At 35.9% G+C, this 15,574-nt stretch overlaps 1 protein-coding gene across 4 annotated transcripts in view; it reads right to left on the bottom strand.

Annotated features, from left to right (window-relative positions):
• AKAP6 (A-kinase anchoring protein 6) overlaps nt 1-15,574 on the bottom strand; it is a 256,922-nt gene that overhangs the window by 200,638 nt on the left and 40,710 nt on the right. For 3 of the 4 annotated variants that reach the window (XM_088167270.1, XM_088167271.1, XM_088167272.1), the window contains exon 2: nt 7,990-8,347. In XM_088167270.1, coding sequence (XP_088023396.1) covers nt 7,990-8,304 — 315 coding nt within the window. In that variant the 5' untranslated portion in view covers nt 8,305-8,347. Of the gene's footprint in view, nt 1-7,989; nt 8,348-15,574 lie in introns of those variants that run through there. The other variant, XM_088167274.1, reaches the window with a different exon arrangement.

Genomic DNA, 15,574 nt, shown 5'->3' with positions numbered 1-15,574 from the left:
TTATCATGAGCCTGATAGTATCTGATAATATTCTTAAATGTCCAGATTGTAAAATTCATTTATTGCCTAAAAATCCTGATTTCATTAAAAGGATTTTAGCCTTGCTTTCTTCCTCAAAATACCTGTGGAAGAGCAAGTAAGAATGTCCAGTTTAGTATCTCAGCTCTATGATGTTAGAGCATAGTTGGCTAATGATTTTGCAGACTTCCATTTGATGACTTTTTCTGCTCAGCTGCTGGACTGCGCTGGGATGCAGAAAGAGATGTTAGCCGTACCTTTCATACAAGCTGATTATGTGGTGTATCAACCACTTTGCTCATCCCACACAGCTTAATGGTCTTAAAATATGATTCTATTTCTTGATTTTGTGGAGTCTTTTGGATACTTTACTGTACCCAAAAGTAGAGATATTTGGGACCATTTAAAATATAACTCTTTTTCCCAAAGAGTACTCACCATATTCTGTCCCATCAGGAGATTTTATTCTGTCAGTGTATAAACAGACAAATAGAGTAACCTCTCAGTATCTATGAAGCACAAGGTGAACTGTAAACAGAGGTCTTACACACGTTAGTGGTGCACTACAGTGAACTGTAGTATAGTTTCTCTAATATATAGGGCAGGTAATCCAGAAGAATTTTTGAGAAAAAACAGAAATGCATGAGGAATAAGTGCATATGAAAATGCTGAGGTAGTAGTGGCACTGTATTTCTGTTATGGTACTACAAACTTACACATACAAATATGCATACATACACCTATATATGTATGTCAGTTATAAAAAAACATATTTCATAATTTCAGATCACAATCACACTGGAAATGCACATGTAAAATCATCTTTCCCTCATATATTTGCAGACAAACTATGATTAAATCTACAGGACCTATTCTGTAGAAACTTGCTTTCTTGCCTGTGGAATATCTGCATGGTTTTTTTATCAGGAGCAAATGTACTCAGCACAGAGAGATGAAAGGCCACACCAAAAGAGAAGACTGTATCTTGAAGCTTGCTTCAAGTCCCTTTTGAAATATAGAACCACAGTGAAGGGCATGTACAGCTCCAGAGCCAGCTGAGGAGAATAAACGATTTTGGCTCAGATCTTTATACGATACCTTTTTTCAGCTAACACAGATTATGAAAAGGAAGTACACTGCTCAGTGGGAAAGGGAAATTGCAATGTACTACTAGTAGATTTTATATTTTGTGAAAGCTTATAAATGTTCTGACAGAACTTTGGAGTGCTATAATTGCTGTAGTAGTAGTGCTGTAATGCAGTGCTGCTTTATGCCTTTGGAATTACATGTGTTTTCCAAAAAGAAATGGAAACACTTCCAAAAAAATAAATGCTCCATCTTTTGAAATGCAAGGGTTAGAATCATAACTGTCTACATGAAAACTGCTGTCTTTCTCCAGGGAATCATTTGCAGGGAGAAACTGGCAGGCATCAGTTCTCCTTTTGCCTTCTCCACAAGAAAATGCATAGAACCTGTTTGTTTTGTTATGAAGGAATCACATCAGTTCACAGCAGGGTTTCTAAGAGTTAACTACAGAAAAAGGGATTTCATTTTGAGGAATAATTAACATAAAGCAAGAGGCAAATATCCGAGGATGTTTAAAAATCACCAACTTTCAGAACTAGTTCTTACTAAAACGCAAGTTTGTTATGTATTGAGATATTCATGTTGCTTTTTTGGCATTCAGGCAGCAATCATCCTATAACCTGAAATTTCTTCTGTCAACTCTCCCATAATAAAAGCTCATAAGGGAATTTTAAACAAAATGTAACAAACTCAAAAATATCTTACATTTTTGTGCAATTTTCTGTGCCTGGCTGTGACTGTTCTCTTATGCCATATTAGAGTTTTTGGATATCTATTATAAGTGACATGTAATTATAAACTGAAAAAGTAACAAATCCAGTGCTTATAATGGCTGATAAGAAATACTGCCAGAAAGACTACTGAAATATGCAAAGCAAGAAAACATCTATGAACATCATAGTTCACAATGCAGATCAGAAATAGGTGACTATTATAATACATATCATTCTACCTCGTAATATATATTCTCATACTAATCATCGAGTTAAAAATCACCACTAGGATTTATGTGGCATTGCTTCTGTGTCTGCTTTTGCTTACACACACATCTATATTTGCATAGATATTAATTTAAAAATTATTGAAACAAAGAGCTATCATAACAAATTCCCATTACTTACTTTTGAATAAAGATAATTATAGACTGTCAATGATCTCTCATTTTAAAATTTGACAGTACTAAATCTTACTCACACCATCGAAATAATATTCATTTGTGGTTTTCTAGGGAATCTGAACATCAATATGTGTTATTATCATCACATACACAAATACTAAACAAGTCAATACATTCTCTCAGCAAATGTTTTTGTTAATGAATTTTCCCAACGACTTGACATATGAATTTTTTTCATCATGATGAAATTTATCATTGCATCCAGTCAACAATTATATTTTAATCAGGCTAAGATATAGGCTAGAGGACACTGTAATAGGCAACATCTGTGCTGGAATCTGATAGTCACTTTACTATTTCTCCAGAGACCATTGGTAGAGCATATTAGCTCATTTCTACAGCCTGTATTAGCATATTTTAACGTGGAAACAATATGGAGAGAGGAGAGGAAGGAATAATAATTGTATTCATTCAAAGTGCACTTACATGCATTCATGTCTTGGTGACATCTAAAGCAGAAATTTTGAAGTAAGTATATGCTTCAAATGTGTAAATAATTAAATTAAGATTTTGCAGAGTTTTTATTTGAGAACTAGAAGAAATTGCGAGTGGTAGAGGACCCACTTTTTCTTTTTTTCCCAACACAGGCAAGTGTTCACCTTTTTCTTCCGAGTCTCCTGACTGCTGAACAATCTAAATGTCCATTTTAGGACAACCTTAAGACCTTCACAGCATTGCAGATGCTGCTGTACTCGTAACTGCAAACTCCCTGTATTACACATCACCCTTCTATGTCCAAATATGTCACTGAGAACTAACGAATGCATCTCTATCCTTGGAAGAAATATCACAGGTTGAGAATTTTCGCTCAGCATATCATTAGGTGTTTGCTTTGTAGAAACTCCAGCTGATTAAAGGAGCTGTTCATATTGTCCCTTGTTTTAAGGGGAGAGCTTAGATACTCCATACATTGTTCAAAATTCCTTTCCAAAGGCCATGCCTATGGGCCTCGAGTCTATCATGTAGTATATGCCTTTTTTTTCTTTTTTTTAATCTGTTTTGCCCAAACCCAAATGGAATATCCAGTACTGATGTTCTACCACTTGAAGGAATATTCAAATCCCTTTGTTACAAGAACACCAAATCCAACAATTTTTATTGGTCACCTTTCCTGCATCTTCAGAAAGAAAGTCTGCTTAAAAGGGTCCAGAATGCTGGCTGCAATATTTATAAATTATTCATTTATCCTGATAAATTATGCAAGCCAGATCTTCCATTATCACTGGGGCTACCAGTTAAGGCTTCTCCAGCTTTTAGCTATTTTTATTCCCCTGATACATAGATAACAGCAGACTAACCAAGTAGTGCTCACTTCTCTACTCAGAAACAGATAAGAACCTCTTATTGTTTCTCAATTTTTTCTACTTTTCATTAGGTCCCAATTCTTTGAGCCTCTTATTCTAACCAGCAGTCTATCTTAATTTGATCCAGCTTTCTTTAGAAGGCAACTGAATCTCCAGTAAAATATATATGCTCTGTGTTCATACAAAGCACAGTCCTGCATCACCTTGCTCAGTTACCATTTAGCTTGTAGTTGTCTAAATATCACAAGAACACTTCTGTTGATCATTTCAATGAAAGTATTTCACTGCCTAAAATTTTGCATTTCTGAGCTCAGACTGCCATAAATCCTGACAAGTAACTTTGCACCTAATTTCTAAACTTAATTAGTACCTAGAAAATTGGCTTGATCATCATCTTCATCCTTAGAGGCACTGACCTGGTAGGCAAGTGAAGAGCGTGTCCAATGCCTCCAGGATTGCCCTCTGCATAGAATGGAGCATTAGCCTTTATGTTTGATAAAATGTAGCAAGGGATTAGGACAATCACTGGGGAAAAATTATTTTTCTTCTCTTAGGCAGAAGAGTATTCTAAGAGATACAAAACCAAGATGACTTTGACAGGTGTGCTATTAGTGTAATAAATAATATTAAGATGTGGTAAACAAGTCACATCTTTTTCCATAAAAAATTCAGTCTGAGCAAGACTGTATAACTGCCAGAATAGTTGGAAGGTTTCTAAGCAATCTGATTGTTTCACCAGAAAGCATTTGAGAAACACAGATCTATTTCTGCTATTCCTTGACTTTTTTCCAAATCAAGGAGTATGCTCAGGCCACAGGAGAAAACTGAGAATTTAAAAAATGTAGGCCTACTAAACTACTTGGAAAATTTTATGAAGATAATTAAAGCGGAGGGGATGAGAAAGATATCTACTGTACCCTGGGTTTTACATTTTTTTCAAAATGCTCATAAAGTAATGGAGAAAGGAATAACCTGTATGTAACTGCAGATATATTACACTCTAATACACTTTAATATCTCGTTTTGATAATTTCTCACACTGTCCGCTCAGCCAGGATTTAAATTCAAGGAAAAAGAGGAACTAAAATGTCTTTGTCCCTCAAAAAAGTAGTTACAGTGGAAAAGTAGTGAAAGGATAATGGTCACATGATATTTAATCTCTACCCAAAGTTCACGGAAATTTTGTGGTAGGAGTCAAGAGGAAAGATGAGATATTCAGTCAGAAGATGTTTGCAAATGACACAGGTATCCTGGAAGAAGATGACTGAAATCTCTACTTGGAAAGAGAGACAACATCAGCGTCTGCAAAAAAGACACTATCAGAGCATCAATTGTGTTTGTTGCTATGTCAACATGTAATATATGGTTCAGATACTGAAGTCACAAAGGAGGAGTGGAGTGCTGTACTCTAAAATAAGTTAGAAATTAACAATCTTCTCAGACACAGAAGATTACACTAGATCATCCTAAATTAGTTTTTTTCCAAAAAGGTAGAAAGCAGTTATCAATAGTTCGAAACAGTAGACTCTTCCTTGTGAGAGTTAAGGGATATAAAGTAAAGCAAAACAGAAGCTGAATCCAATTTATACCTCAGAATGTTTCTAAGAAAGATTTTGCTGTAAAAACAAATATATTTTACCAAAAATATAAAAAACTAAATAGATCATAAAAGCACCTCAGCATTTTAAGACAATACAATGACACAGAGAACACTTCTATATTTGCTTGTAGCAAAAACATCATTTTTTAAATCTCTTTTGCAATATTTGCAATTGGTAACAGCTACACTGAATATGTTAGAGAGATGTAAAAGTATCATAGAACAGCTTGAGCTAAGAGTGATGCCAGATGAATGACTAAAATTGGGCATTCTGGAATCTGAAGAGTTATGGTTCATCCAACTATCTTCCTGAAGCACTCATGTGAAGCTGAGCTTTCCAGGAAATTTCCCAAGGGACAACATAAGCAAAACCTCCCACTCATGCTATGTGGCTAGTTCTGAGAAAGGGCATTGCCAGAGTGAGACAAGTATTTTCAAAGGATCAGTGGTGGTTGTAAAGCCCTAAGTCATGTAGCAAGGAAAGAGACTAGCAGCAAGCACCAAAATCCCTAGGGAACAAGCCACAAAAAAGAAGCAATGCTCTTGTTTACAGAAAGAGCAGAAGCACAGACAGATCTGCAACTGATATACTGAGAAAATTTTCACAAGAGAAAGAGATGATCTGTGTGCTGAGCAATTTTTCCAAGGAATAATATAAAGAGTCTGCTATGGCCTGGATCCCCAAACCAGTCTCATCACCATAATCCAACTGACAGCCAGAGGAAAGAAATTCACCCTAAGCATCCAAAACAAACAGAAAGTTTCATGAAAATGGAATTGGACATCTCCTGGCTGAGGAAAACAAACTATGAGAAAATGAAAAATTATTTTTCTTACTGCTACATATGTGTTTTGAAAATTATATTCAGAAACCATAATATTATAGACTTTTATCCAGACTCTGTATAATTCATTTTTCTCATTATAATTTGGACAAAGGAGCAGAAAGAAGACAATGAGTGTTCTTGGAGGAGATACTTGTGGGATGAGATAAAAGAAAAAGTTTAATAATGGACAAAGGTAAAATCGCACATGTAAAATTTCATGGGTAAGAGAGAGGTGAAAAAAACATATTGTGGGAAAGGAGATTGGAAGTTATAGTGAATTGCAAACTGAACTTGAATCAACCACCTCCTGCTGTTTTGGAAAACAAAAAAAGACTAAACTGGTATGAGAGATATGTGAAACACTTTTTCCAGTCTACTCAGCAATAGCCAAGCTTCACACCGAGCCCACTGTCAAGCCTGGGTACAACAGTTCCAGAAGGACACACATCTCTAGGAAGTAGCCCCTCAGGAATATTATCAGAGGACAAAAGAAAAAAAAAATATCTGTATGAAGTTGTAGTTGGGTTTTTTGTTTGGTTTGGATTTTTTGTTTTGTTTTTGCTTAATTTTAGTTAGTTATATAGTAGATAAACTACTCAAAATTTATATAAAGTCTATATTATATTATACAATGTAAAATAATTTCACAACACTTGTTTCTACAGTCATATTTCTTTTTGTCTGTATACAGATTTAAAGGTCAGCAGGTTACAGAAGTTCTGTACTCCCAATGTGTTTGTTAAAACTTTGCTTCATTTGTTTACATAGTAAAACCCTTAGGAAAGCATTTTATGAACTCCCATTGACTGTTGTGACTTCACAAATAAACTCTAAAAAGAAGAAAAACCACAAGGAATGCTATTCATTCACTGACTTCCATTTATAAATAAAATGTATTAGTGGGCATATGAGGGTGAGTTGTATGTACAGAATATTCTCGTTTCATAAGCAGGCACCAATTAGTTCTGCTTGTGCTCTGAACCAGCCCAAAGCTCTGTGCAAACACCACCCACAAGCTCCACAGACCTCCAGTCTCAGCTCAGCACTGCACTAATAAAGCCACAAGCAATTCCAGATCAGAACCAGCACCAAGCCCAGCAAGATTCCTCATGTCTGCCTGCAGAAATATCTTTTTACTCTACCTGCTAAAATCTTACTGCACATTGCAGATTTAGTCCTTTCTTCTTACCAAAAGCTGGCAATGTCTACCCTAAATTTTTTTAGAAAATGTTGGGACCATTAAAAAATCAAGTTCAGGTCTCTATTTGAGCAGGACTGGTTACAGTACAATCACTCTGGTTTAGTGTTAGTATACAGTGTTGTATTTTAAGACAGCTTACAGCTACGGTCCTAAAATAAACACAAACAAAATACCATTGCAATGAGTATGAAGGAAGATTATGTTCACATCAACAGGCCTCAGAATGCAGCTCTGAAGACAGCTCAGTTTGAAGAGATAACATTTGTGCTATTTTTGGAGATTGCCACCTTCAAAAGCATGCTTCATCTGCTGCAGCAAACCAGGCCATGCAAATGAACACACGCTTATAGTCCCAGGCACTAATTATTTGAATTTTGCCTTGAATTTCAAATGAGTGGCCCAGTTTTCTGGAATGTTAGGAATTTTATTTGGGAGTTTTAGGTACAGAAGCCCATTAAAATCGGCAGGAATATTTCTGGGCACTTGTGAGATGTCCAGTCAGGTTACTGATAACGTTTTATTGTTTGCTTTTGCAGTATGAGCATGTTCATAAATATGGTTATGACTGTTGAATTAAGTGACGAGCAAATAATGTTGCAAAAATTCTGACAATTAAGTAATTTTTCTTATCTCCCTTAAAAGGATTTGTTCACTTTTTAACACAGGCCATCAGACATGCTTCAGCAATTAGGAAAAGCCCTTTAGTTTATTTTACTAACAGCAGAATTGAACGAGACACGTTCACTGAGAAGTCTGTGATATGAAATTCCTCATACCTTCAGCTGTACCAGGTGCACATCCACGTGCTTGCTGTCCGAGTCCTGCTGGACGGAGTAGGTCAGATCCCGGACTCTCTCAGATGTCATCCGGAGCCAGGTCTCGATTTCTGGCAAGTGGAGAACAATCTTCCAGTCAGCCCCGGTGTGCAGAGGAGGGGGCTTTTCATACTGCTGGCCAGAGTCGAGGTCCTTCATGACATCCCCTGCCCCCTCTTGTTCCACTGTAGGAGTCATGTTTATGAGCATGGGAGAGGCATCAGATGGCATCGGATCCAGCTCTTGTGTTCTCATGGGAGACACTGCTACCTCCATGGCTAACGTGTGAAAGTCTAAACCATACTTCTTTCAAAAATAGCTGCAAAGATAAAAAGAAAACACGCCGCTGTTTTAAGACCAAATTTAGCAACAAAATGCTCAAAGATAAGGAGTGCATTATGTCTGTATTGCACATCTAAATAAATTCTTCACCCTAAAAATCTACACTGGAAATTCAAGACTAAATACATTTTTTCAGAATAACTTTGTTGATTTGAACACTATCTTTGTATGAGAAAAGTGACAAATACTGCATTTCTCTCATTTTAATTTCCAATTTTAATTTCTCATCTAATTTCCAATCACCTTGGAAATTATAGTTCTCATTAATGAAAAATAGGTTCTGATTTTTTACAACTCCAACATAAATAAATGAACAGTGACCAAGTCTGTAGTACTTTATTGAACTCCACAAGTTAATACAGACTAGTATTCCTAAACTAGTACATATTGGAACATATTCCATGGCCTGAAATTTAAGGCTAAACACAGAATATTTCAACATTTATTTAAATTTCCCAACTTGTCTATTGATCATGTACAACAAAACTTTTGCAGGTAAACTTGAAGCAATTATTGAGGACATTTGATTGACTTATTAATTTTAATTTTGAACTTTAAATTCTAGTAGTTTTGTTAGATTAAGAACAGTTGCAATAGGCAGCAACTCTAGCAAAGCATAGATACAACAATTCCCAAGGTCAAAACATGTACCTAAAATTAAAACATCATTTTGCAAAGTGGCTTTAAGATAGCCCAAGTGCTGTGCCATCTATATACACTTATGAGACCCACTGGAAAAAGTAAATTAGTAAAACATTTTACTTTGTACTTCTTCCTCTGTATGTTCTAGTTACATGAGCACTGCACATGAAGAAGGCTGTCATAAACCCAGCATAAACCCATTCATTTAAAAAAAAACTAAAACAAAAAAGACCACAAAACCACAAAAACAAACAAACCAAAAAAAACCCCAAACAACTTTACTTACTTTATATAAAATCTATAAGACTGTAGAAAAAAAAACAGACCTTTCACTGTCAAATCAACACTGTGACTACTGAGTTATATTCCTAAATATTTCATGTGGAGTCTCAGCATCCAGAGACCACTCCTGCAGGCAGGCAGAGTATCAAAGAAGTACCCAGTCACAATTTCACTTGTCATAGCCAGGAAGGACCAAAAAATTATATTTTATGTCAATTTGATTTTATTTCATACCCTGCCACTATTTAGTAAATCAGTGCTTGCACATCTGTCATGCTCACAAAACAATATATTAAAGTTATACTAAATATTAACACTAAAAAAATTTGGCACTTCAAAACAAAAATTTCTATCAGTGCAATCAAGCAAAGGAAATGAAAGAAGAACCAAAATATTCTCAGTGCCTGCTGTACAATTTCCAAATATTTTAACTCAAATTTTGAAAAATTACTAATTAAATGGTGTTAAATAAAATTCCACAGCAAAGCTGGATGAAATTAACATTTCAGGATGCTGAGTATTTTTTAAGTTCATCTCTTTACATTGCCTATTTTTCAGCTTAAACTCTGCTGCCATAAGTACTCAACATAAATTGTTAGAAAAAACAGTGTAATAACATTTCTGTCTGAGATGTTGCTGATCATAGCCCCAGTTCCAAAGCATATCATTCATCTCTTCTAACAGCCAAAACTATCTCAATATTTTAAACATATTCTTTATATTATTTCCTCCTGAAAGTGAAATTTTGGTGAAACACATGTGGTCTGTAAACCACATTTCTGGATGTTTATTGTTAAACATGCCTATCAGAGAAACAGTTGGTTGTGAATCACTAAATGATACCAAAGCACAGGAAGAGCAGCGCTTGCTTCGTAGTTTCTTCACAAAAAATAACCCCTGGCACTCTCACAGAGTTTTTCAGTATGACTCAGCTCTAGTAAGGACATTAAAGCAATTAGCAAACAGAAATGAAAACACGCTCCTGCAGAAGCAAACAAAAGCTGGCCCATGCTGCATGCAGAGCGTGCCTGCAGCTTTCATGCACTGAGTGTGCAATTAGCAGCCACCAGGAACCTGCTGACCTGGTTTTTGTTACCGTGTGCTTGACTCCCTACGAGTGGCTCTCCAGCATTACAGCTAATGCCTCCTTAATCCTAGCAGCTCTTACAGTCAAGTCCTTTACATTCTTTCTGCCAGATCACAACAAGTTGCAACACTTGAATTAAAAGAATACGTAGAGAAATTTTAAAATAAATAATTATTTTTTTATACTTTAAGAAAAAAAAAATTCTACAGAAGTAATAAAATACACTGTGGATGCTAATTAGCAATGTCTGTGAAAGCTTTAAAAAGCTCACAAATGCTCGAAGGGAGAAACTTGCAGCTGGAAGTGACTGAATCCAAGCACCAGGACACAGATTTCTTTCAACTGATTCTTGGCAGAATAAAAAGGCATCGTCACCCAGCCGTGCTGCGAGGAAGGACAAGGGAAGGCAGCCGTGGTCCAGCGGCACGGAGGGAGCGCGGCTGCTCCGCACGGCAGGAAACCAACCGGGAAATAACGGGAAACCGGGAAAAAATCACCCCCTGCACATGGGCTTGTGCTCAGCCCTAACGCTGAGGGACCAAACACCAACAACAAACCCGGCAGCAACAGCCAGCCTCACAGATATCTCTGTTTTATGCAAATCAGGAGTTGCCAAAACACTCTTGATCAAAAATAGTTTCTGCTTTAAAAAAGGGATAAGAAAGGATGATCACGTTAAAGCATACTTTGGGGTCATATATTGATATTTTAAGTGACCGATTTAAATGATGGCCTTAAATTTTGTAGTATTTCTGGAGTATTTTGTTTTTCCAGATTTTGTACAATGTAAAAAAGTGAATTATAAATCACTACAATAAGTGCTAGAACACATATCAAAACTGAATAAATTTTTTTAGAGGTGATCGTTATACCTTGCAAAAATAATTTTTGAAATGAGGTGAAGAAGAGATTTTTTTTTGCTTCTAAGCAGGACTTTATCACTGCCAAATTTTTTCATCAAAGTTAAAAGCCATGCTCACTCTCATTTTCTGCATAACAAAATCCTGATAGCACCAATGATAGTTTTAGGTGGGCAAACCATACTAAATCACATTCCAGCTTTTTTCTAAGCCAAACCTTTTCTGTACCCAGAAGAGTTATACAAACCAGCTGATTTTAAATTTGCAGGTGAATAGATGAAAATGCAATGTCAAATGTCCTGATCAATAAAAATTTCATCTTCATCTTTAAACATTTGCAGGGCATAACCTTATTTTATTCACCACAATCAGACTGAGAGTTATGATACCATTATTTCTAAAAAAATACCCCTCCAATTTATTTCTGCCACTTCAAAATCTAATGTTTCAGTCTGCTGAAGGGCACATTTAAGAACTATACAACACAGCTACCAGTTTGCATTCCTTCTGGTGGGAGAAAAAAAAAGATGAATCGAGCATATTATTTTGCCTTGTGTTAATTCTTTGTATACAGTCTTACATTGTCATGGATACTAGCATAAAAGGTGAGAGATCCTGTGTAAGCACATGCACACATATGCTTTCTATCTTCATCTTTGGTAAGTGCATTATGCCTAACAGATGGCTGATTACCTTCCACTAATCACCCAGACAATCTCACTTTCGCCTGCTTTTCCACTCAGTCAGATGCTAACTCTCTTATGCAGAACACAGAGTGTCTGTGTCAACCAAAATGCAGTTTATCCATCACCACCAGCCTTGAAAGGCTCCTCGCACTCATTCTGCTCCCACTGCTTCCCATTTCCCTTGTTTATAAAGTGCAGGCCACATCCACTCTGCCAGCCATCAGATCAGCCACATTTTCCTCCAATACCAGTTAGCTCCTGTCAAACAAAGAATCATTAAGCATTTTAAGCCATAGAGTAGTCCAGTCATTGATCAGTGGTGCAGACACTGGGTCCAATGAATGTTAATGAGCTTTAATTTCCCTTACTGTCACATATTGTTACAATCAGCCATAATCACTATACAGCCACCTGTCTGTCAAGTAAATAATTTATTTCCATCTCAAAAATGCTACCAAAAAAACCCAGAGAAACTCCATCACTAAATAATTTTGTCTGCTTGCTGACTTTGAAATCTAATGATGTAAATTTTAACATCAGATTTAACGAGCTCATTGATGCTGAATTTTCTTGAATAAATACAGTGAAAATGAATGTATCACACAGACAAGTTAAAATGTCTTTTCCATTACAGTAGTCTCAGGAATTCTCTGCCAAGTTATAAGGCTCATTATACTTTTCCTTGAAGAAGTAATTAACTGTATCAACTACAAAGATAAACTAAGTCAGTGCACAAAAAAATCCTGAAATATATCATGTCAGTTATGTAAAGAGCAAATTAAATTTAATATCACAGCCTATCCATGCTACACTGATCCTGTTGCTGATTTCCTATATGATTTAAGAAATAAAACTCTTTCAAAAAGCTTTGAAAGAACTGAATTCTAATGGACCCAGTTTAGTTTTTTCTCTTCATATCATTCCTCATGAATGCATTTCAAAAATACCTCCATTGCAATTATTTTATTATGATTATATTTGAAATTCTGAACAAATTGGACAATTTTTCATTTAGGATTCCTCTGCCTCCTATTTCATATGTGAGACTCTTGGAAAGTGTATCTGATAGGGAACAGGATGATGCCTCAATTCCATCAGGATGTAGACCAAAGAGGCTTGTACAGTAATTCCAATATTAAACACGAACACTAACATGAATCATGATTACAATTTTTAATGTGACTGATTTAAAGTCCATTAAAAAGTCTGCCCTCAAGGTCTTAATGGCAGCAAAGCCAGACCATCAATTTTTAACTGTGGAAATCCAACCATGGATGTTCAAGCTCCTGGTTATGTGGATAAATCAGAATTTCAGACACCGCAATGACCCAACATAATCTTTGTTATCTACGGTTTCTTTTTCTAATACAAGGTGAAGTAAAAGGTGGAACTTAAAAGGCAAGTGTTCAGCCAGAAACTGGAAATTATTGTGGCAAATCGGGGAAAGTGGCAATTCTAGTGGAGGATTTAGCAAAGGATCTGTCTGTAACTGATGGCCTAGCAGGAGAGGCTGTGAAGCAACCACCAGTCCATAAGGTCTGGGGATTATATACACCCAGGCAAATTACTGATTGTGGTGTGCATGATCTTCCATTTGGAGCTGCTTTGGTTCTTAGGATATCAGATTGTAAAGAAAGGTTCTGCAGATCCTTTCAGTTGATGTTTATGTCATGAAAACTTGTAGAAACTATAGCAGAACGAGGCCATTTTTTTGAGAGGAAGACCCCCCAGCTGCTTCTGAAAAGCATATAACTGGTGTTTTCCAACAAAATGCTTTTGACAAGATCCAATGCCAAAGGCTAAATGAGTCTAAATAGCCATGGTATAAGAAGGAAGGTCCTTGAATGGACAAACAATGGAAATAGTAAACAGTGGAATGAAGAACAAAAGAAGATCACAAGCAGGGTTTCACAGAAACCTCTGCTAAGCACTATGTTTCTCAATAAACTGATCCCTGACCTGAAAAATGGGTGAAAATTCAAGCAGAAAAGGTTTGTAGAAGGTATTAAAATACTTGGGACAAATATAAACTCTGAGGAAATTAAAGATACCACAAGGCAAAAAAAAAAATAACATATGAGATTCAACTTAATATAGACAATTATTATGTATATGAAAAAAAAACCACACAAAAAGAAGTGAAGTCTTGCCTGAAACAGTGCATTAAATTTATATGCTCCTAGCTCATATAATTTTATGTTCTCACTTATAAAAGGCAGGGAGACTAGCTGGAAACAATCCCATTAGACAACTGCTATGAAGTACGTCAGAAAAAAATTCTACATACAGCATATACAGACATTGAAAACAATTGTGTAGTACCAGACTCATACAGACAGCAGAATATATTCAGAGTCGAACATATTGTGATGAGTAGTTGTGTTTCCTGGTCCTTTGCAACTCAGTCCAGGTTTGCCCTGCAGTGAGTAACAGTGTCTGGGAGATGATGTGGTACAAAGAAATTAGCATTAAAATGGACAAAGACAAATTAGCTGCTTCATATTAACTCATCATTACCTCATCATCCTTTATTAGCTAACTGCTCTACTCCATCTTAGGCTTTTGTTGCCCTAATTTTCACTCCAGAAAACAAGCAGTACATAATGGCAATTTTTTTACACTGATTTTTCAGCACACAAGTAGGGTTTCTTTTGATTTGCACATTTGGGCAACTTTCCTGGATAAAGCCATTTTTGTCATTCTAGTGGCTAAGAGTGAGCAAGACATTTGCAAACATAAAATAATTTTTCCCTTCAGCTACAAAAGTCATGGTGAAGGATGCATAATAACTATTCTACCAAGAAGATGTTGTCTTGTTCCAAAATTTTTCTCCAAAGAGATAGTGTGAACCATCTTTTAAATTGGAAGATAGCAGAAACAATATTAGGCTTGGCTGAATAGCAATCTGGATTTAAAATGTTCTTTCAGTATAGACAGAGGCAGTGAGAGATAAGTGAGAACATTCTGAGCTGTTTCTCCTATCATAGCGGAATGAAAGAAACTGGTGCAACTCTTAGCTCAAAGTTAGGGCAAATAAAAATAATGTTTCACTTCAATTTCACACTCTAGTTTCATTGCAAATAAATGCTAATCACTAAGGAGAAATCTTAACCTTTTTTTTGGGAAATTTTTCCAGGGGCTAAATGAGCTTATTCCTTTTAATTATGGAAGCTGATTATAAGAAATTAATTACTTGTCTCAAGGAGCAATATGACTTCATAATAGATCAGATAAGAACTTTCTCACATGTACTGTACAAAATATCTCAGCCAATGCCAACGTCTCACTGCCTTGCATCTTCCTTTACCAGAAAGACCATTATTTCAGCTTCTTCCTTAAATGTGTTACAGGTACTGCAGGAATGGATTTTTTTGTCCATAAGTACAAATGTTATTTTTAAAAAACCAAACCAACAGAATATATGCAGAATTCTTCAGGGTGCAATATTAGACTCAACAGTCTCGAGGCATTTAAATTTCCCCAGCCCCAATCCTAATGAAAAAATGGATCAAAATAGTCACAAGACATGCCACCATTTCCAAAACTAGGTTTTTTTACTCTAAATTTTAACAATTTTATTATAATAAAGGCAGACTTTTAAAGAAACTGCTACTTTTTGGAATGATGCACAATGCAGCTACTGAGAC

This window comes from Sturnus vulgaris, chromosome 6 (genome assembly GCF_052056855.1).
Source record: "Sturnus vulgaris isolate bStuVul1 chromosome 6, bStuVul1.hap1, whole genome shotgun sequence".
Lineage (NCBI taxonomy): Eukaryota > Metazoa > Chordata > Aves > Passeriformes > Sturnidae > Sturnus > Sturnus vulgaris.
Note: the sequence above shows the minus strand (reverse complement) of the source record. Positions and strands in the feature narration are given on the sequence as shown.